Source organism: Emydura macquarii, unplaced genomic scaffold (assembly GCF_026122565.2).
Source record: "Emydura macquarii macquarii isolate MOO-44397 ecotype Brisbane River unplaced genomic scaffold, CSIRO-AGI_Emac_v2 contig_1254, whole genome shotgun sequence".
Classification (NCBI taxonomy): domain Eukaryota; kingdom Metazoa; phylum Chordata; order Testudines; family Chelidae; genus Emydura; species Emydura macquarii.
In genome coordinates, this window is record NW_027131391.1 from 10,253,655 (window position 1) to 10,276,702 (window position 23,048).

Consider the following 23,048-nt stretch of genomic DNA (forward strand, 5'->3'; position numbering starts at 1 on the left):
GCAGCCCGGGCCCTGGGACCCCGCGAAGGAGGAGGGCTCAGCCTGAGACTGAATGTCTGCCCTGCATTGTCACAGCCCTGCAGCCCGAGCCCCCACTGCTTGAGGCAGCTGAGCCGAGCCAGCCATGGTGTTTTCCGGCAGTGCAGATGTACCCGGAGCCATGACAGGCCCTTCCCAGCTTCGGACTGGAGGGAGCCTTGGCTGCTCTGTGCGAGGCGACACAAACGCTGCCTGCTGCCTACGATTAGCAGAGGGGTCAGCCCTCCTCGGTTCTGCAGCTGCCCCACTCTCTGCCCTCTTTTCTCTCTTTCTCCCTGCCCTGGTTCCTTCCTTCCTTCAGGGCTGTCACGTGGGGAGAGCCGGTCCCAGGGCGCTAGACCAACCCCGTGTCTGAGGGTTCCAGCAGGGCAGGGAGAACAGCACCATGCCCGTCACCACGAGTCGCTCAACCCCTTTCTGCCAGCTCGACAGTGCCCGAGCTGCGCACAGCCGCAGCCGCACGGCAAAGGCCAGGGACTCCTGCGTGAAGGGCGACGCCAAGGACGCGGCTGGAGCTGCCATCAGCAGGAGCCGTGGAAGAAAGGGGAAGCTGCAGCTTGGCCCAGCTCCAGACCCATGGTCGGGGAGAACAAGCTGCGAAGGGCCGCCCCAGAGACAGCGCAGTGAGCTGGCGCTCCAGTCGCAGCACTGCATTCCCTGCGTCCCGCCCGGGCGCAGCGGCCTAGCCGCCGCATGGCTGGCTGCGCACCCGCGACGGGGCACCTGGCTGTCCGAGGTTACCAGTGACTGGTTCCTGCTGACGGGACCCGCCAGCCAGCGAGAACTTGTGCTCGTGAGGCAATGGCCCCGCTGGCTCCCAGACAGATCAATGGACAGAGCAGAGATCCACAGACGGGTCGATCGTGCTCTGCCTGGCAGCTATTGGGGAAACGGGGGTTTCTCTGCTGAGTTCCCCCTTCAGCAGCCCCCAGGACACAGCGAAGGGAGGGAAGGGGACGTGGCGGGGAGCTGGTGGCAGGCCCAGCTGGGTCGTAGGGTTGTCCAGGATTGTCCTGGCGTGTCCAGGAATAGAAGATGATGCCATGTGCTGGCTACGTCCAGCCCCTCCGGCGCCCAGCTGGGGCAGCTCTCTGAGATCTCAGGCCCCACAGCCCGGCTCTCGAAACCGCCTGCCAGGCCTGAGGGCAGGGGGACAGGCAGAGCGCTGGCAGGCTCCGGATTCCAGCCGCAGCTGGCCAAGAAGCAACAAAACAAGCAGGGCTCAGCTTCCCCGGCAGCTTCTCTAACCCCAGCCCCGAGTCAGCATTGCTGAGGCCAGTGCAGTAGCAATCAGGCAGTGAGCAGGCCTGGGGTGGGGAGGCAGGTCTGGGGGGAAGATTACGGGGAGCTGGCCCAGCTGGGCTCTCTGCGGGTCGGGGGAAAGGCACACGCAGGAGAATCACCTTCACCCAAGGAGGCAGGCACCTCCTCCGTCCAAGGCTGCCCAGATCCTTTGCCTTTCTGATCCCCCGCCCTGGCCAGCGAGAACACAGCCTGCCGGGAGCCACGTGTCCCCTCCCGGCCTGTTCCAGCTTTGGCCCCGTTCAGCTCACCTGCCCAACCCCTCTGCTCCCTATATTGCTCCGCTTCTCCCCCTCTTCATCCAGCCACCGTCTCCCCACTCGCCATCCTGGAGCACAGCTCAGGGCGGCCCGCCGGTCAGCCGGGAACCGTTCAGGGAAGCCCTATGGTCTGTGGGATGGACGGGAGGTGGGACTAGACAGTCACCGCTCCCTTCTGCCTTCCAGGAGCCTGTTCCCGCCCAGGCTGCTGCGGCACCGAGCGCTCCGGGTCCCAGCCCGGCTCTCCAGGTTGGACGTTGAGCCTGCCAGGCTGCTCTGCCCGTGCACGGCGGATCCCTGGCGAATGGCACTGGCTTGTGCTGCTACCCTGGGCCAGGGCAGCCAGGCGGCCTGCTGGGTCTGGATCGTAAACTCAGCCTAGCCTGGCCTGGCCAGGGAACCGCAGTCACACGCCCTCTTCCCTCTGGGCCACAGCTCCTGTGCACCCACTGCCCTGCCTCCTGCTGGGAGACGCTGCTCCCAGAGCAATAGCAGCTCCCCGGCAGGCGGGGCCCCCAGCGCTCTGCCACCCTGCGGGGGCCGGGTCGTGCGGGAGGAGCAGTGCAGAAGGAATGAGAGAGCCTGTGCCGCTGTGCCTGGCAACCCCCCCGAGCCCCTCCCCCACACCTGGCCCTGCCACAGCGAACCCCCCCCCGAACCCCTCCCCCACGCCTGGCCCTGCCACAGCAAACCCCCCCCGAACCCCTCCCCCACGCCTGGCCCTGCCACAGCGCACCCCTGGCCCCACTGTTTACATGCAGCCCCACAGTAACTGACTAGACGAGGCAGCCCCAGGTAATGAGCTACAACAAAGGGAAATCACTGATTTCAGGGAAGAACCTGCCCCCAGCCGGGCTCCCCCCTCACCCCAGGATCCCCTCGGGGATGATCAATGATGAGAACCCCCCACTGAGGGGGGCTGCCCCAGACATCTACCCCCAGAGACCCCTCTCCCCACACTGGCCAGGGGCTGATTCCACCCCTTCCCCTCAGATCCCTGCAGGGTGCACTGGATCGCTTGACCCCGGGCTGTTGGCATGAGGAGCCATGAAGCCTTCTGGGTGATGCCCTGTGGCTGGTCTCTGCCGTCCAGTACCTGCACTGGTGTCCCTGGGACGATGCTGATGTCAGCAGCATTCACACGGCCCTCGCCGTGGCACCTCCTCCCTCATTACAACTAACGACCCACATCGAAGGTCTGTCTCCACGGCACATCCCTGCGCCCGGCCTGGGCACCAGGATGGCAGCAGTTTGCAGCAGCCCCTCCCGCATCAGCTGCTGCTGAACGTGGCTTAGCTGCTAGTGGAGACGGGGCAGGCCCGTGATGTGACTAGTGCCCCAGGGCTGGCTCCCCTCTAGGTCCATGCCAGTGGTGATCCAGCCGGCCAGGGGGAATCCATAAGCAAGCACAATGCCAGGGCAGACGGTGTCCTGAGCTCCCTACCCTGCCAAGAGGCGGCTGTCCCTTTATGCTCTCCTCTGTCCCACACAAACTGCCTTGTATATCTACCCCCCCCCCCCCCCCCCCGAGTCCCCCGTGCCCTGTGCTGACAAGGAGCTGCCCCATATATCTACTCCCCAGAGCCCCCTCTGCCCCATACAAATAACCCCATATCTACCCCCCAAGTCCCCTCTGCCCCACACAAAAAGAGATCTGCCCCCAGAACCGCCTCTGCCCCACCCTGGAAGGGGTCTGACTGCAGGGGGACAGTTCTGAGCGACACCCGCTCTTTGGGGCTGCAGTGCCCCGCTGCCCCCAGCAGCTGTCCTGCTGCTCACACAGCTCCGTAACCCCAGGCAGGCACCCCGTTCACCCGGCTTTCCCTACCTTCTTCGCAGTTGACGCCCGCGTGGCCTGGGCAGCATTTCCACTCCAGCGCCGTGACCGTCTTGTAGGCCACCTTGTAAACCGGCCTCACGATTGCTCTGTAGCTGCGAAACAGAAAGGGCCCCCGCCCCCGGCGTCAGGAACTTGATCCGTTCTCAGGGGCTCCGGCTCAGCGCCAGCATCCCGGACATTTGACACCCCAGGAGCCTGTCGCTACAGATCAGCCCAGGTGGATATCCCACCTCCGGCAGGACCCAGCCTGATGCTTCAGACGGGTGGAAGTTTACCCCCTGCCGCCCCCCTCCTGCATTGCACGTGAAGGGAGGGGGTTCTTTCCTGGCCCTGCTAAAATCATGGTGTAGGAGCAACGTGGGGCAGGAATAACTGGGGAAGCCACACTACCCACACCCGATGAGATGGTCCCAGCTGGGGGCTGGTGTGGAAAGATCCAGGATCGATGGTGAAGGGGTGCCACGGCCGGCTGTAGGCTGGATCCCATCCGCGTGTGTGGATGGATCCCAAGTCTTAGTGAAAACGGAAGCTGAGTGACCTAGCAGCCCCAGGAGCACTGGTCCCTCTGGTCCCTCTGGGCTGGGGCAGTGGGAGGAACCCAGCACTGGATGGGCACAACAGCTTAATCCCTGGACCCTACTGGTAACATGAGGGCCTGGGACAGAGTGCAGGCTCAGCTGTTACAGCCTGCACCCTGATCACTCTAGCTTCCCCAGAGAGGCCTGGATGGGGCATAAAATGTAATTAGCGCATCAGGATCACATGTGGCTGAGCTAAAAAATAATTAGCCCATCAGCTGAGGCCTGATCGAAAGGCACAGGGAGGAGGTGCCGGGGGAGCAGAGCTAGCTGATCTCCAGCCATCTCCAGGATCTCCCTCTTGGCCCTGGGGCTAGCAGGGATGTTGGCCGTAGTCCTGCCGCACGACCCGGGAAAGGAGAAGGTGGAGGGACCGTTACAAAGCAGCAGGGTGTGGCTGCCCCGCCAGCAGCGTCTTGGTGCCAGAAGCAGCCTGCGTGCTGCTACAGGGCCCAGCAATTCGAGTGTGTGAGGAGCTTGGGGGAAGCAAAGCCTCTCCCCTTGCAGCGTGAGCTCTGGACCCTTGAGCCATGGCCCTGCACAGGCAGGGGAGGGGAAGTTTAAAGACACAGCAGAGTCCCTCTCACCTGCCTCCGTTGCAGCCCCCAGGCCAGCGGCAGCCCTGGAGCACCCTCTGTAGGAAGGTACCATTGTGGACATGGCATGACACCGTCCTGGTGACCATGTACGAGCACCAGTTCCTGAAAGAGACCAACACGGGCTGCATCATCACACCCTGCTCCTGCCCTACGCTAGCCCTACCGGCACTGGATGCTGGGCCAATGTGTTGGTGTCCAGTGAGCACCGAGACCCCTGCAGGGCCTGGCCAGTCACAGAGATCCCAGGCTGGGCCCAGCTGCTTAAACCAGCTCCCCTTTGGATGCACCGCCCTGTCGGCTCAGAGCAAATGCCACATCCCCCAAGGACTGGGCTGGGTCTCCAGGCCCAAGCCCTGTTTGTGATTGGTTGCCCCACCTAGAGGCCACGGGCTACAGACTGTTTGTTTGCTCTGCCCTGCTGAGAGCGGGAGTCCCTGCCTGTGTTTGGCTGGCTCAGCTGAGAGTCATGACAACTGTGGGACGGGGTACATCAACCCCACACTGGGCAAGCAGGGGCTCCCGACCCCTCACGGACACGCAGAGCCCCCGTGACGAGGCACAAACCGGTTCCTCAGAGACAAAAGGCTCCCGCACTTCAGCCAGGAGTCAGTGTAAACCGATGGACCGGCACCTGGTTACTTGGGCGACAGTGAGAAATGTACACGGTGGCAAAGAAACAGCTGGAAGTTCCCATCACGCAGACCGGCCGTTTCCTGAGCCCCAGCTGGAAATGAGCCTCCCAGAGGAGGAAAAGATACAAAAGGTCACCTCTCTCCCCTGATCTCTGCTCATGGCATCAACAGCGTTTGAAAGACGGAAATCCAGCCGGACTGCCATAAGCGCATGGTGAGAGAAATCTTTTTGCTTTAAATTCACTTCGCTTGTTAAGTTAGGCATTAGTTTGTGTTTTACCTTTTATTTCTTTGTAACCATTTCTGACTTTTATGCCTCATTACTCACCGTCACTTAAAACCTCTCTGTCTGTAGTTAATAAACTTGTTTTATCTAAACCAGGCCGTCTTTGGATTGAAAACTTCATTTGGGAAAACAAGATTTTTGCCTCTCATTTTCTATTAATGAAACGAGGGACTTTCCATGAGCTTGCATTGTCCAGAAGGAAAGAGCTGGGCAGTACAAGACCCACAGTTCTGGGGACAAGGCTGGGACTGGGAATTGCTGGAGTCGCTCAGCAATGTAATTCAGGAGTGGCTGGCTAGAAGCGCTCCTAGTGATTTTACAAGCTGGTGGCTGTGTGTGAACAGGCCAGGAACGGTTGTTCTCAGTGAAGCAGTGTAAAAGGCACCCAACTGGACAGCTGGGGGCACACAGCTATTCGACCGTCCAGATTGTCCCTGCCTGGGTAATGTCACATGTGGATATCACAGTGCTGGGTGTGGACGAAGAACTGAGAGATCAGAACAGTGCTGGGGTTTCTGTGATGGAGGCTGCTGCCTTGCTGGGAACAGGACTGAGAACTCTGCAACTCATTGCACAGGAGGCACCATAGCAATGACCACCCTCTCCAGAAGTAAAACACTCCGTCTGCTGCTTCCAATCCAGCCAATCCCACAGCAGCATCCTGATCCCCATCAGGTCCCGGAACCAGTTCCCAAGCTCCTGAGCCCCCCATCTGCCCGGTATCCCTAAGCACATGGTGCTTTGTCTGCTTGCTTTTTAAAGCACCTGCCAATGATCACTGGATTAGATGGCCCACTGCTCTTCGCAGGCCCGCTGATCCTTACAGCAGCATGAGGGCCACTGCGGGGATAGTTTCCAGGGACTGATCCCAGACGGAACTCTGCCTTTAAAAGCATGAGCCTCTCTGGCTCGAGCTAAAGGGGAAGCTGCCTGAGCTGGGATGCTCTCAGGGAGTCAGTAACCCATCAGGCCATGCCAGGGTCACAGAAGGTACCTATGTGAGCATTGCTGCTGCTGGAGTCGTGTGTGCCCCGGTGCTGGCAGCTGGTTACCAGGCCCCCACGTGACATCAGCTCACTGGGCTGCAACGTTCTCCACTCGCCAGAAAGCAGCCTGCAGCCTGCCACTGACACCACCCACGCCAGGAGAGCTCACGCCGTCAGGGCTGGCCAGGCCCCCGCACACAAACATCCACAGTCCCTCCCTGCCCCGGTTTTAAGGGGGTGTCCAAACTCCAGGAAAGGAAAGATCCTGGAAAAGCTCTAAAAGGGACCCCGGAGAGTCAATGAAACGTTCTGGAGAAGGCACAAGACGGGAAAGTCCCCCCACGCTGAGATCTGCCACGGTGCAGCCCTCCAGGGTTACACACCCCTGAACAGGGGTTAGAGACCCCCTGGGTGATGTGACTAGCACTTCTCCTGCCAAGCACTCAGCAGCGCACTGCCACCGGCAGCCAGGGAACAGGAGCCACAGGCACAGTTTGGGGGGCTGGTTTTAGACCTTCCTCCCTCCCATGGGGCCTCTTAGGGCAGAGAGAGCCTCGCCCGGAGCTCGAGCTGGGGGGCCAGATTCTGACCTCACAGCCATTGGTGCAAAGTTGGAGTCATCCCTTGTAGTCCATGGAGCTACATCAGTGGGACTGTAGAGTGACACCGCTCAGGATCTGGCCCCGGCATTCCTGCAGTGCTCACCCACGGCACCAGCCCCGCTCTGCCCTTTGCAGTGACCGCCCCCAAGAGAGACTCTGCCCCGCCTGCCTGCCACTCCGGCCCCAAGCAGGCCAGCAAGCAATTGCTCACCAGGCCCCGGGGCCGGAGACGGAGGAATTGGGTAGTTTGCAGGAAAGGAGAGGTAGGAACAACTTCCTCACGCAAGGAGTTCAGCTCTGGGCCAGGCCCCCAGGGAGCTGGGGACACCCGTCACTGGAGGAGGGTTAAGGACAGGCTGGACAAACCTGCCAGGGCTGGTCTAGGCTTACCTGGTCCTGACTCAGCGCAGGGCGCTGGACCTGGCAACCTCCCAAGGTCCCTTCCAGCCCCACATTTCTCGGTTTGCCTCCCATTGGCCCCTATGGGGACTGTGTGTACCCAGTGGCTGGCCCTTTCGACGGAGGGACTACTTGGGGGCCCTGGAGAGGCAGGGGCGGTGGGTAGCCAACCTCCCTTCACAAGACCATGCTGGGGCTACCTCCTGAGAGCTGCTGTGCAGCTGTCGGGCGCCTCTTGGCTTCAGTGAGGCAGGGGAGGCAGTGCTGCCTACTGGATAGGGCACCAGCCTACACAAAATTCTCAGCTCTGCTACTGCTTTGCTGGCTGCCCTCAGGGAAAGGCACTGCCCTCCTGAGCCTCAGTTTCTCTCTCTGTGAGATGGGGGTAAGGACACCGACCTCCGCTGTGAAGTGCTCCATGAGGACTAGGTGTTGCTATCCGTGCAGGATGAAGCACCCTGGGAGCAGAGCAGGCTGGCAGGGGCCCTGCTAGGAAGACAGGAGAGCTGGGCTCTCAGTGAGCTGCGCTGGCCTGGAGCACACGCCCCAGGGAGGTGGTGCTGTGAGCTCCAGTGCACATGAGGAATTTCCCCAGGCTAACGCCATTACGGAGACACCTGGCCTAGGAACCAGGGGCAGAGGCACTGCGGGAACTCAGGACTCTGGCACCAGAGGCAGCTCCTCCTCTCCCCCCATAGCAGGAGGGAGGAGGGGTGGTCAGAGTGCTGGTTCCTTCTGCACACTGCTGCCTACTGACTCCGCACGGCAGAGCCTTGCTCTGAGCAGACTGAAATCAGAGGGAGCAGAGCAGGCAGTAAAGGCAGCACAAGCGCCCTGCAGCAGGACCGGGATCCTGCGGGTCCCACCGGACCCACTGCTCTAATAGCAGGCGGGATTTCCAAGAGTCCCATGCAGGGCTCTAGACAGCACCCCTGCAAACAGGAGCCCTGTTTACAAAGAGACCCGGACAGACTGGAGTGATCGAAGGAGAGCAACAAATAATAACCCACCTTCCATCTGAGCATCTCCAAGGCCTTCGCGAGCATTATTGAGCCCTGGCCTGGCCAGCGAAGGGTGGGTCATTTCCTTGCATGCAGGCAGAATCCTGAGCATCGTTCAGCATTGCCAGCGCCACCCGTCCAAAAATCATGAGCTTGGCTTAAAATTCAGAACATTTCAAATAAACAAATGCTGGATCCTTATTCTTTGCCGCCTGCTTTCTGAGCCTGCAGGCTGTGCTCAGGCCACAGTCACAAGCTCCCCCCCACAACCATGAGGGCTAGAAATTGATTGGTTTAAAAAAAAAAAAAAGAAGCTGAGAGTCCCACCTGGTCACATGACTAGGTGCTGGCGTTTAAAGGGAAACACCAAATGTTACAAGGCAAAAGGATAACACTGTAAGAGGAGATAACCCTGCTTCCAAGCCCTGTACTGATCAACTCCATTTTAGGAAGGGGAAACTGAGGCGCAGTGGGGGGAAGTGGCTTGCGTTAGGAACAGAACTCACAGTGATTGCTAGGCCGGCCTTAACTACAAGATCTTCCTTATAAATGGACATTCACAACCTCAGCCCTGTGAGGAAAGGTTAAGCCAATGTCAAACGGCACCTGAAGGCTGGGCCAGCAGCTTGCTGGGAGCTCTTGGGACACAACTGCGTTGCACAGAATAGAGCAGACTGCACCCTTACCTTTGCGGCAACGCGTGGGCAAGTCCCATCAGCCATTGCTTTGTCTCAGCCTGCTCTGCTGATTGCATTTGGTCTATGGGCTGCACTTTCATCACTCCTTTTTTGAATCCTGCTCCGCTCTTGCCTTCAACGTTTTCCTGTGGCAGTGAGTTCCACAGGCTAACCGTGCACTGTGTACCTCCGTGTGGCAGGTTTAAATTGCTGTCTTTCAATCTCATTGAATGTCCCTTTGCTCTTGTATTTCATGAGTCGGGGCGACAGAAGACATTGATTTACCTTCTCTGTCCTACGGCAGAATGACCAGCCCTGCACCCGATATCCCAGCTGGGGACAGTCCCCTGATGTGCAGAGTGGCACTCGTATACTTTCCTTGCTATTCCCCAAGCCCTGCCCACACGCATCCAAGCCTTTCTTTGCTTTTTTTGACGGCTGCGGCACATAGATTCATGGGTTCTACAGCCAGAAAAGACCATTAGACGCTGTGGTCCATGCGCATTCAGTTACTGCGGCACTGGGCCCCAGAACTTGTGTTGGCTGCAGCACATCACACAGCAAGTCAGCCGGCCTGGCTTCGAAGACAACAAGAGGTGATGAATCCAGCCTCTCGTTGAACAAAGGTTGTCACAATACTGGTCCCCCCCCCCGCACTTCTCCAGCTGCTGGGGCGGCAATGGCGCGCCGCTGATCTGCAGCAGCTGGCAGTCCGGCTCCATGGCAGTGGAACCAGAAGGCACCATTGTTACAGCGCTTCTCTCCTCGCCGCTACAACCACTTTCTAAATCGCCCTGGTCACCTGCCCCTCGGGCGCAGCCTGCCTATAGCCTCCTTGTCCACTCTACGTCTGTGTTCTGTCCCTTCCCTCCTCTGTCTGTCTGTCTGTCTGTCCGTCCGTCCACATCGGCAGCTCTTTGGGGCAGAGGCTGGCTAATCCTCTGTTTGTGCAGAGCATGGCACCGTGGGGCAGTGGCGTACCAAGGGGGGAGGCAGGGGGCCAGGACCCTGGGCACCATCCTGTGGGAGGGCACCGGGCCGGCCCTTCATAACGGGTGGGGGGGGGGGAGGGGGCTCAGGAGGCTGAGGCTAGGCTGCTCCCGCTCCTGCACCCCCCCACACACATCGTGAAGGGTCCCCCCCTCCCCGAGCCGGCACTGGGCTGGAGCGGAGGGTAGTATGGGGTGCCGGGGCCAGTCCTTTATGACGAGCGGGGGGCGCAGGAGGCTGGGGGCGTCTGAGCCAGTGCCGGGTTGGAGCAGGGGAGGCAGGCACCATGTGGTGGGTAAGTGCAGGCAGGCGGGAGGGGTGGGGAGGTGGTGAAGCCAAGCCTGCATTTACATCCCAGGCCTCATGCTCCCCCACAGATACAGACCCCCCCTTCCCAGGGCAGCTGGGGGACAGCACCAGGACCCCCTCCTGCCCTGAAAGGGGGGAAGAGGGCAAGAGGCAGGGGCCGCAAATGTGGTTTTGGTCCCTGGGTGCCAGAGACCCATGGTATGTGAATGCCGTGGGGCCCCCATCTTGGACAGCCCCTAGCACCACCGTGACAACCGGGATTATTGGTAGTAGAAGCCGGGGGGCCCGTGCCGTGCCCACGCCTTGCTGCTCTGTGCACACGGCAGCAGAACAGCTGCTTTCTGCATGCAGAGCGCCCGCTGTCCACAGCACCGGAGCAGTGCAGCTTCCTCCTTCAAAACGCATGCGCCGCCAGCCAGTGCGGACCTCCCGCTGCAGCTGGGGCGGGCAGGGCCAGAGGGGCAGCGCTGTGCTGACTCTTGCGTCTGCCTGGGTCACGCCACGCTAGGGTGGCCTGTGCCCGCAGGGCCCCGGCGAGATGGCAGAAGTGCTGGGCGCGCCGTGCAGCCTGCGTGCGGCTGCAGGAGCCTGGCTGGGGTGACTCAGCAGCGGAGGTGAAAGAAAAGCCCAGTTCAGACTGGCTCCAGATGCTGCTGGGGGGGCCAGTTCAGCCCTGCTGGAGCCTGCAGCAGCGAGAGGAATGGCCATCGCCACTGCAGAGCGGATCCCAGGCGCGGCCTGGTCCCCAGCCGGAGCCGGGAGCCCACGATGAGCAAAGTGCAGCACAGAGCCAGAATGGCGAGGGATCAAACCCACACGTTAGAAGGGAGGAAAACCCTGGGCGCTGAGCTCAGCACAGAGACGGAGCCACCCAGCCCAGAGTGCACGGGGACCAGGATCCCTCACACGCCCAGGGACTGGCCCTGGCCGCCCTCCCGCCCACAACGGGCCATGGAGAAAACGAGGGGGAAAGCCAGAGAGAACAGCTGTCCCTCACTCGACAGACAGAGCCTCATAGAGCTCACCCGCTCCAGGGCAAAACGCAGCCACACGGAGCCCAGGGAGCCAGGCCGGGCAGACCCAGCCACCCCTGCAGTGACTGTACCCTGCCCCGACAGCTCTCTGCACCCTCCCCAAGAGCGCCCCATGCTGGAGAAAAGCTGCGGGGGCAGTAACTAGCTAACTCCCACAACAGCGGCTACGCTGGCCGACACCGCTACACAGTGAGCTAGACAGCGAGGCCTCTGCGCTCGGGCTGTAAGTCCCATGTCCTCTGTGGGTCGGAAACAGAGGGCGACCGCTGGGTTACGCAGGAGGGCAAGTCCTTCTGGAAGAGTCCTGGAGCACCGCAGAGCTAAAGCTCCTGCACCATTTGCAACAGCAGCTCCTGCTGGGCGAGGCAGGGTCTGGGATATCGCAGAGCAACCCCTGCACAAGGCTTCACAGCATCTCCTGCTGGCTGAGGCAAGCACTGCGGCGCACAGGCCCCCTGCACTGGTGCGGATGGTGCTGTGCAGACCCAGACCATGCCTCTCAGCAGGGTTTCTCACATTTCGTTTTGAAAGCAGCCAAGGAAGCTCCTGCGCCTTCAAGGAAGCTGAGGAGGTGGGAGGCACGGCCACCCTCCCTCAAACCTCTTCCCAGCTTGCGTCTCCCCAAGGGATGCTGGGGGCTAGCCACGCGGGAGCCTGGAAAGGGGCTGGCTCCTCCGCTCCTCAGTACTGAAGCCTTTCCCTAAGGCGGCACCAGACTGTCCCCCACTCGCCTCTCCTGCCAGTGGGCTCAGCGGGTGGGAGACAGGACATGGGGAGACAGAGCCCTTCGCCTGTACACATGGGCTCAAATCTGCCTCCCAGCCATGCCCACTGAACAGCCAGCTCCAGCGGCAGAGAGACGGTAGGAGCTCAGAGCGCCCAGCCCCTTGCTTGGGGATTGAGGGGGGGTCAGAGCACAGATCCCCTTGTTCTGGGGCTGTGGGGGGAGAGAATCAGAGCACCAAGCTGGGAGCCATGGCGGGGGTCAAAGCACCCAGCCCCTTGCTCCAGAGCCATGGGGGATGAGGTCAGAGCATTGAGACCCTTGCTCCGGGGTTCCTGTCACTCTCCCAGGGCGCTGGCCCCAATCCGGCCTGGGGGCTAGTCTCTGGGAGTCAGCGCCAGCTGGGCCCAGTGGTCCCGTCTGGGTGGGCTGAGCGGAGGTGCCGCTAAATGGACACTTTGGCGCTGGGCTCCCTTCCTCCCCCCAGCTGGGGCCGAGGGGCTGTGGCATGGGAGGGGCGCCAGGGCTCTGTGTGGGGCCCAGGTACCTGGGGCAGGTGCCCAGCCCAGCCCCGATGCTGGGCTTGGCCATGGAGTGGGGTGGCTGTGGCAAAGGCCATGAGGTCTTTCCCTCCCACTCCCGGCTCTCACATTCCTCACGCATTCCCGGCCAGAGCTGCTGTCAGTTTGGCCTCTTGTCCCTCCTGGAGTGGGGCCAGGGCCCCCTCGCCCCCCTCCTCCCGTCCCTCCACAAAGACTCCTTTATGTGACGCCTCCCTTCGCTCTCCAAGTGGGAGACTGGGCGCTCACAGCAGCAGAGCCCCTGCACCCGGATGGCAGGCCCCACCCCAGCCACCAGCCGTGCCTCTCTCTGCCCAGCAAAGCCCCGGAGGCAAGGTAGGGCCTGGGTGTGTCTGGCTTTAGGAGCCGTCTCTGTGGCCAGGGAGGGCAGGTTCCCAGCTGGGCGCTGGAATGTCAGAAGTCAGCACGTGGGCAGCCGCAGGGCCCTGGCAGGGATTCCTCCCATCACGGCTTCCCACAAAGGGAGGGAGCAGACGCCAGGCCCATGGGCCAAGTGGAACAAAGACGCTGGCACACTGGCTCCCGCGCCCACGCTGGGGGCATGGTGCCACTTGTCCCACTCATGCTCTCGCTGGGGTTCAATCTATTGCAAACCACGGCTCCGGCACAAATCCGCTAAGTGGCTGCAGCTGGCAGCGCCCCCTCCCCCTCCTGGCAGCACCCCCCAGCCTGGCAGCACTCCCACCAGCTGGCGCTCCCACGCTCTTCCTAACAGTCGCCACTGCTGTGCTGGGAGAGGTCTTGGGAGCCAGCGCCCACAGCGACTCCTGCTGGCTGACAGTGATATCAGCGTAGCTCCTCCAGCACTTGCAACAGCTCCTGCAGGAGAGCCAAGCACAGGGACAACTGGGAGCTCCCATCCCCTCCCAGCAGTGCCCCCTGGGGCTGAACTAGGAGGCTTGGAGGGCAGACTGAGTGCTGAGGCTGCCTCTGGTTCAGTGAGCCTGCGTCTGCCCACAGGGCCAGGGTTTCAGGGGCTCACATCACAGTTGGGTCCAGATTTGTCACAGCTCAGCACCCAAAGTGCTGTGCACAGCCAGCAACCCCCGGGAGTGACGGGCTGCCCACCAAAGCTCCGGCACCCCAGGGCTCTGGCCAGTGCAGGGCAGGTTCCGGGTTCGCTGAGCCAGGCTAGGGTGTGCCCAGGGCTGTAGCCAGCCTCCTTCCCCCGGCTGGTGAATGAGCCAGTGTGGGGCCCGGCGCTGGGGAGCCCAGGCTATGCAGACAGGGAAGGAGCACACGCGACTGCAGCACAGAGAGGGGCCACGACTCCACTAGGGAGAAGCCCAGGGTGCCTGCGGCCAGCCCGGCACAGCCTGAACTCCTGGTCATTCTCCCAGTGCCCCGATCGGCCCAGCCTCTGGTGCCTAGTGTGCTGGCCTGGACTCCTACTTCTGCCCTGCCCCTGCCCCCATGTGGCGTGTACTGTCTGCTGGCCTCCCCGGCCCTGCCACGCCCCGCACCTCTCTTCAGCCTGCCATGGCCGCCACTGCACAGCTCTGCTGAGAGCGGAGCACCCCCATCATGCCCACCCCCACCTCAGGCTGCCTGTGCTCATGCCCACCTACATCCATGGCCCAGGCTGCCCTGCATCCTGCCTGCTTGCACTCTTCTCTCATGCCCATTAGATCCAAGTCCCATGGCCACCTGCACCCATGCCCCATGCCCGACTACACCCAGGCCTATCTCCAGCCATGCCCACCTGCACCCACCCCCCCATGCCCAGCTATCAATCATGGAAGCCACACAAGACTCTTCAGGGAATATGCATATTGATGCATATTTGCAGAGCACCCAGCACGAAGCCCCGCACCTGACAGACCCGGAGAGCTATCACCATGTAGATATTGGAGCTGGCCCAGAAACACCCATCAGGAGAGGTTTCCTTTGACAAAAGCAGTTTTGTGCAAATCAAAGTTTGACAGGAACGTGTCAGTTCTGACGACATTTTTGAGACGCGAAAGTTGAAACAAATTGTTCAACTGTCTCGTTTTGATGATGCCCGTTTTATTTTCATAAGGTAGAAACATTTGGCTTCAGTTGTCTCATTGCAATGCAATTCCTTTTGACTGCTCTTATATTTAAATACTTCTTGTCATTACACGTTTCCATCGATTGTATTTATCAGCGGTAAGATATTGCATCGTTTGTATTGCATACCAAAGTCAAAGTGACATGAATCGACATTATTGGAAGGCACCTTTGTATCAAAAGGAAACTCTTCAAAGGTCCCAGAGAGGCTTTGGGATCACCTGCCTGGGAAATTTCATTCCAACCAGGAACAAAAAAAATCAGTCCAGAGTTTCCCAGGGATGGAAATGCCAATTTCCAACCAGCTGGAGCCAATAGTAAGTAAGGCCAAGCAGAGCTGATCGGGGACCGGCAGGAGGATGGGGCGCACTGGGGCGGATGATTAATCATGCTGCTTTGTGACCTGGGAGATGCCCGTCTGCTCTCTGAGGACAAGGCCTTTTGAAGACGATAAAGAATTGGTGCTGGGGGGAGTGGCATCGCATACTTTTAAATTAGGGGAATTGCCAAGGGAAAAAGTGGGGGAAGGGAGATCGTTGTCTGGGAAGCGGTGGGCAGTTTGTGGAGGACTGAAAGGATCAGAGAGGGGTGATATTCCAGAGGGTAGGGGCCAAATCCATCCTGGATGTAACAGCAGTGAAGTCTCAGACTGTAAGGTCAGAAGGGACCAATATGATGATCTAGTCTGACCTCCTGCACAACGCAGGCCACAGAACCTCCCCCATCCACTCCTGTGACAGACCCTGACCTCTGTTTGAGTTACTGCAGTCCTCAAATCATGGTTTAAAGACTTTAAAGTACAGAGAATCCACCAGCAAGTGAGCCGTGCCCATGCTGCAGAGGAAGGCGCAAAACCCCCCAGAGGGCCTTTGCCAATCTGCCCTGGGGGAAAATTCCTTCTCGACCCCAAATATGGCAATCATCTAAACCCTGAGTATGTGGGCAAGACTCACCAGCCAGACACCCAGAAAGAATTCTGGGTAGTAACTAGAAGTAACCATCTAACATCCCTGCACAGGCCGCTGGGCATATTTACTGCTATTAGTCAAAGATCAGCCAATTGCCAAACTAGGCTGCCCCATCAGACCATCCCCTCCATAAACTTGTCAAGCTCAGTCTTGAAGCCAGCTAGGTTTTTTGCCCCCACTGCTCCCCTTGGGAGGCTGTTCCAGAACTTCACTTCCCCGATGGTTAGAAACCTGCATCTACTTTCAAGTGTAAACTTCCTGATGGCCAGTTTATATCCATTAGTTCTTGTGTCCACATTGGTGCTGTACTTAAATAACTCCTCTTCCGTCCTGGTATTTATCCCTCTGATGTATTTATAGAGAGCAACAGATCTCCCCTCAGCCTTCTTTTGGTTAGGCTAAACAAGCCAAGCTCTTTGAGTCTCCTCTCATAACGCAGGTTTTCCATTCCGCGGATCATCCTAGTAGCCCTTCTCTGCACCTGTTCCAGTTTGAATTCATCTTTCTTAAACATGGGGGACCAGAACTGCAGACAGTGTTCCAGATGAGATCTCACCAGCGCCTTGTATAACGGTACTAACACCTCCCTAGCTCTACTGGAAATACCTCATCTGATGCATTCTAGGACCGTATTAGCTTTTTTCATGGCCACATCACATTGGCGGCTCATAGTCATCCTGTGATCAACCGATACACCCAGGTCCTTCTCCTCCTCTGTCACTTCCAACTGCTGCATCCCCAGCTTATAGCAGAAATTCTTGTTATTAGACCCTAAATGCAGGACCTTGCCCTTTCCACTGTTACATTTCATCCTATTTCTATTACTCCAGTTTTCAGGGGTCATCCAGATCCATCCTTCTCGGTACTGGCAACACCTCCCAACTCTGTGTCATCCGCAAACATTATTAGCACATTCCCACGTTTTGTGCCAAGGTCAGTAATGAAAAGGAAGGGTTAAATAAGATTGGTCCCAAGGCCGATCCTGAGGAACTCCACTTGCATACTACTGAGGTCAAACTAACAGGCCTGTAGTTACCTGGATCACTTTTTTTCCCCTTTCTAAAAATAGGAACTATGTTAGCCATTCTCCAGTGACATGGTACAGCCCTGAGTTTACAGCCCCTGAGTTTACAGATTCATTAAAAATCCTTGCTAATGGGCTTGCAATTTCATCTGCTAGCTCCTTTAATATTTTTGGATGGAGATTATCCGATTTAGTCCTATGAAGCTGTTCGATTTTGGCTTCTTCCTCGGATGCGGTAATTCTACTTCCATATCCTCATTCCCATTAGCCACTCTACCACTATCCCCAAGATCATCATTAGTCTCATTAATAACAGAGGCAAAGTATTTGTTTAGATATTCGGCCATGCCTAGATTATACTCAACCTCCACCCCATCCTCAGTGCTTAGCGGCCCCACTTCTTCTTTCTTGGATTTCTTCCTATTTATATGGTGTGGTGCGGGCAGCTAGTTTAGCCCTCTCATGGGTACTGTGCCCTCTTCGGCTATGACTACGGCGTGCCTGGGTGGGAGGGGGGGGGGGGGGGGAGGGGGCGGTCCCGCCCTCTGCCCCGGGCCCTGACCCAGGGACCCTGTGTGGAGTAGTCTTCAAAAGTCCGTGACTTACTCCCTTCCCTGGGTCGCCTCTCTTTGGCCCCACTGCTCGCCGTCCGCTTCCTGGAACTGGGTGGGGAGGGGTTCTCCCTCAGGCCTGTGCCTTAGAATCATAGAATCATAGAATATTAGAGTTGGAAGGGACCTCAGGAGGTCATCTAGTCCAACCCCCTGCTCAAAGCAGGACTAACCTCAGCTATATCATCCCAACCAGGGCTTTGTCAAGTCCTTGGGCCTTGGGTCCCTGGCCGTAGCCAGACAGGTACCCCCCCTCGTCTCTGGTACCTTTGGGGTTGTATAAGGTGGCAGTGGTTGCTCCAAGTCCTGTAGCCGCTCCGCTCCTTCTCTTAACTCCCTTCCAGCTACCCCTGTCTGCCTGACAGGACGGCTTTTAACTGCTGGGGCAAGCTCCTTGATTAGCCTCAGCTGGCTTAATTGGCCTAATTGCCCCAGAGTGGCCCCAGCTGGATCACCCAGGGAACAGGGATTTGTTCATTCTGGGGCTAATATAGACCCCCCTCTACTACTCTCCTGTAGCCATCAGGTCTAACCCTGTCACACAGGCTACAGAACCTTTCACTATTGGTTTGCAAGGTCCCATTCTACTTGGCTTTTGGCCTTTCTCACTTTCTCTCTACATGTTCTGACCTCCAAGAGGTGCTTTCTTTGCTGCTCCCTCCCATCTTCCACTCCTTGTAGCCTTTCTGCTTTCTCTTAATCACCTGTCCGAGATGCTTACTCATCCAGCTTGGTCTACAACTCTTGCCTATGAATTTTTTCCCCTTCCTTGGGATGCAGTTTCAGATATTTCCTGCAACTTTGACTTGAAGTAATTCCAGGCCTCCTCCACCTTTAGATCCACGAGTTCTTCAGTCCAGTCCACTTCCCCAACTAATTTCCCAACTAAGTCAGGGCAAAAGGCCTGAAAGAGACATACAAGAGGTGGCCTACGGCGAGTCACTGCCCCTCTGTATGTCTGATTCCCCACCCACCCTTCATCTGCCCCCTCCTCTGGTTAGACTGACTGGCCACTTCAGGGCAGGGCGTACATCTCGCCAGCGGTTTGTACAGGGGCTAGCACGGCCCCTAGGCGTGCCGGCCATAGTAGAACGACAGCGGGCCCTGGGGCAGAAGGCAGACCACCCAGGGAGAGTGCAGTTTGACAGGAAGATCACCTTGGGTCCTGGCCAAGCGGGGTCAGTGCAGGGAAGAGAAGAGAGAGGATGGAAAGTCTATCCCCAGCCAGCATTTACAAAGTCCGGGTGACCAGGGAACAATGGGGTAGAAGATACAGAAGGGCAGGGCCAGTCTATGCCAGGGGAGCCAGCAGCACAGCTGGCACCGGTACCTCACCAGAGGGCACAGTGCTAAAGGGAGAGGGCCAAAGTCATCCACATCCCGCCTGCTGCAGCAGTGGGCAGAGGGTCCCTGGCAATAAGGGCAGCCTCGCAGCCCCTCCCGCTTCAGGGGACACAAGAGCGCCAGTCCCTTCTGAGGAGCAGGCAGCTCTGAGCCGTTCCCGAGAGAGGCCCAGGCCTCGGGGAAGGGTCTGAAGATCAGTGAGAGGGCCCCAGGGCTGGGAGTCTGGCAGAATCAGATTCCCGCCCCGCCAGCCATTCCCCACGCACAGCCACTCCAGCTGGAGCCTCTCGGAGCACCGCAGAAAGCCTGACACAGCCTGTCCTGCTCGTAACGCAGCCCTGGCACCGGGGAATGCGCGCTGTCTTCCGGGGTCTCCCCTGACCCGGCCCATCTCGGAGTTTCTGCTGAGGAGGGGGGGTTTGGGCGGGTTGGTAACACCTGTGTCTACCATCCATCAGGACAGCTCAGCTGCCTCAGCATGAGCCTTGCACAACACCTCCAAACGCCAGCCTGGGAACCTACACTCGTAATTCTGCTGCCGCCAGGCCTCGTCTACACTAGCACTTATGTCGCCGAGGGATGTGAAAAAAAACACCCCGAGCGGCATAAGTTTTGCCAGCACAAGCACTTGTGCAGCCCATGATGTCGATGGAAGAGAGCTCCAGCACCGACACAATAACCCCGGTAGCTGTGTCAGCGGGAGAGCGGCTCCTGCCAGCGTAGCACTGTCCACACAAGTGCACTGGCTCGGGAAGCCCCGGGCAGTGGGGTGGTGGGCTGGGCTGGGGTCGCTCGAGGGCTGGGGCGAGTCGGCATTGCGCTGTTGGGGCAGGACAGCCCGGCCTGGCCTGCGGCAGTGGGGGCAGTGGCCAGCCGGGGGGCGGGACAGGCCAGCGCTTGGGTGGGCCTGCACTGGCGTGCGGCGCGGGACGGCGGCGCTTCGGGGCTGGGACAGACTGGCCAGCCTGGGGAGGGGCTCAGCCAGCACTGGCGCTGGGCACTCTGGCAGTAGGGACGGGGGGATGGGCTGGTGTCTGGGTGGGGGCACCAGGGTGGGCTAGGGCAGTGCTGGGGCAAGTGCCAGGGGTGCTCCGGCAGGGCTGTGAGTGACAAGAGAGTGGGTGGAAGGGGCGGGGCTTCAAGCAGAAGGGGCGGGGCCAGAGCTGGTGGTGCATGAGCTGCCCGTGGCCGTCAGCCTGAGCCCTGCAGAGCTGGGTGGCCAGAGAGCAGTGGCTGCGGGCCCGGTGCCCAGCTCTGAAGGCAGCGGCGCCCCCAGCAGCAGCACAGCAGTAAGGGTGCCATGGCACGGGGGGCGCGTCTCTCTTTTTGGGGGGTTGTCACAGCCTGAAATACTTTCAAAGGGGTCCCAGCCAAACAAGTGTGAGACCCCCTGCACTAGCCAGGCAGTGCTGCCCCCTCTGCACACTGGCTCCTTGGCCCAGCTGTTAGGCGTAAGGGGTTAATCACTACACAGGAAACCTGCAAGCGAGCCAGGCTTGTGGGTCCCACGGGGAGAGTGAGGCAGCGTTTGGGAGGGCTCTCGCTCGGATCCTGTTAACAGCTTCGAAGCCCAGCAGGGAGGGGGCAGGGAGGCCCTGCCATGGCAAACTCATGGACCAGAAAAATAAACATCCACTGTGGAAAAGCTAAACAGGGCAGCCCTAAATAGATCCGTGAGAGGCAGCTGTGGGGAGAACTTCCCAGGGTGCAGGGGCTGCACTGCTGGAGTGGGAGGGGGCCAGAGGGCAGGCCCCGCTCCGTGGGACGTGGCAAAGGCAGCCAGCAAAGAGGCGGGCGGGGAGGCAGCGTAGATCTAAGTCTGGAGACCCCACAGTAGGCCTGGGGGCAGGTGTTTCCCTACAGATACTGGGAGGCTTTCGCGCGGATCTGCATTCTGGGGTGTATCTCCGGGGGGTTGCTACGGCACAGCTCACTGTGACAGCGATGCCCCGCGGCGAGCGCGGCCGAATTTCCAACCCGGCCATTTCCCAAACCAAGCAGCCAGAGCACAGCCCATCACTAGCGAGGGACGTCACTCATTGCTGGTCCCACACACGCGGGAAACCCACTGCATTTCCTTCCCCCACACGTCAGTGGCAGACAGCACCTGTAGCCTATTTGGTCACTCCCCACTGCTTCCTGGCCTCTGGCCGGGCTGGGAAAACATCTGCAGACTGGGGCAGGTGGGAGCTGCTTACCCCCAGCCCAATTTTCTCTGCAGATGTTCGCAGCAGAGACCCGGAGTCCTGCTTCACTCCCGCATCAGCATTGTTCAGTCAAGGCAGCAACAGGACTCCGCCAGGTCCCAGTGGGCCGGGGGGGTCCCAGGGCCAGCTCTCTGCTGGGGCTAAGGGCAGGGTGGAGTAAGGTTCCCTACCACCCTGCTGCTGAACAGTCAGCGGAATCACAGACTCCCGGTGAAGGGCCAAGCCAAAGCCCAGATCTGAACCCTCCGATTGCACAGAAGTTTGGAATTGGAGTTGAGGGTTGCTTCTCTGACCCGGGTGCTGTGCAATCCTCACTCCTGCGTGGAATAAGCCGAAGCTGCCCTGCACCCGGCCCACCGTGTGCCGAGCTGATCAGCGGGTCTGGGAAAAGCTGCCTCGAACTTGGGATCTTTCCCAAGGTTTGCACTGCTCTGTGCTTCGGGGTCTGCCTGGGACGGGAGGGGAAGTGAGAATATTTCTGCTCAAGGTGCCCCCGACCCAGCTGGAATGGGAAGACCCCATGGATCTGGTGCTGGAGAGATTTTCAGAGCAAAACGCTTCCCCTAAACACTACAAAAGCTGGATGTGTCTCAGAACCAGCTGCTCCTTCAGCATTCCCCTGGCCCCAGTGACAGCTCCCCACTGACTGGAGTTCGGGGTTACAGCCCTGCCCTGTCCACAGCACAAAGACATCAGACAGCAGCCTCAGCCCCCAGACACCTGCAGCCTCCTGGGCCTCTCTGCAGAGACCAGCTGGGATGAGCGGAGCTGCACCGGAGCCAGTAAGCCCAGCTCCCGCTCCCCTGCTGCTCTCAAGAGACACTCACAAATCAGGTTGCTTCCCGTTACTGTTCCTCTCTGTGGCATTTTCACAGGCACCCTTGGGCCATGCCCCCCGCTGGTTCGCTGCAGAACGGTGAGGACCAGCAGCATTTACACGGCACCTTGCCTCGGCAGCTCTCCGGACATTGTACAAAGGAGTTGTCCTGCAGAGGGGCTCAGGCACCCGGCAGCAGAGCCACGAACAGAAGCCGGGTCTCCCGAGACCCAGCCCAGTACCCTACCCACTAGAGCAGCCCGGATGTGCACAGGCTCAGGAAGCCCCGGGCCTTGCTCCGCCAAGACATGCATGTCTGCGCTTTACCTTCGGTTGGCGTACTGCAGTCCTGCCAGGCTCCAGGTGCAGCTTCCCTCTGGTAGCAGGCAGCACAACCACAGCGCAGCTGGCAGGCAGCTCATCCAGCTGGGCCGCTGCGTGCTCATCACGTCCGTGGGCCAGAGCTTTCCACAGAGCCCTTGATTCCTCTGTAACTTGTCCGCTCCCCCAACGGGCTCCCTCGCTCCCCCTCCTCCTGTGAAGGACCCACGCTCAAGGATCTCTCATTGACAAAAGAGAGAAGCCCCCTTTGCAAAAGGGACTCGCGAGAAGCTTAGTGGTCTGGTGCCTGGTACGGTCAGAAGAAAGCCCAGGGTTAGCCAAGATCACAGAGGAGGAGGCTGGGTTTTCAGGGTGAGAGGAGAACTCAGAGCAGCGCTGACAATCCTCCGGGCCCGGCCTGCAAAACACAAATAATAACTGGAGTTAAGTTGCTCTCTGCATTAACTTGGCTGGGAGCTCCAGGGAAGGGAGACGTCAGGATGAGCAGAGAGGAACTAGATTGCCCCCCTGCTCTGTAAACTGGCAGGGGAAGAGATGGGCCACAGAAAGGGAGCACCAGCGTCTCTCACCTTCCAGCCCTCTGCAGCTTCCTCCGGCACAGCCAGCGGCGGGATGTTGCAAGGCAGCGTTTCCTCCTCTCGCTCTCTGCCCAGCGTTGCTCTTACTCAGCGCGGGGATGTTTGGCAAAGGGAAAAGCTCAAAGTCCTGCCCCTTCTTTCGACTGGATTAAGGAACCCAAACAATCCCAGAGGCTTTTCAAAAGAGGAGCGTCGCTCTCTCCTCCTTCCACCCCCTTCTCTCCTTCATGTTCAAGACGTGGACTGATTTCATATTCAGTGAGGGGCGGGGAAGCCACTTAGCTCAT

General features: G+C 59.4%; 1 protein-coding gene across 1 annotated transcript in view; it reads right to left on the reverse strand.

The window, feature by feature from the left end:
- The window catches only part of EMID1 (EMI domain containing 1), a 63,841-nt gene extending 41,025 nt beyond the window's left edge, over window positions 1–22,816 (reverse strand). Inside the window, exons 1-4 of the mRNA XM_067550263.1 lie at window positions 22,753–22,816; window positions 22,169–22,580; window positions 4,607–4,720; window positions 3,430–3,533 (exon numbers count right to left, since the gene is read on the reverse strand). Coding sequence (XP_067406364.1) covers window positions 3,430–3,533; window positions 4,607–4,720; window positions 22,169–22,287 — 337 coding nt within the window. The 5' untranslated portion in view covers window positions 22,288–22,580; window positions 22,753–22,816. The remainder of the gene's footprint in view (window positions 1–3,429; window positions 3,534–4,606; window positions 4,721–22,168; window positions 22,581–22,752) is intronic.
- Between the last annotated feature and the right edge of the window lie 232 nt (window positions 22,817–23,048).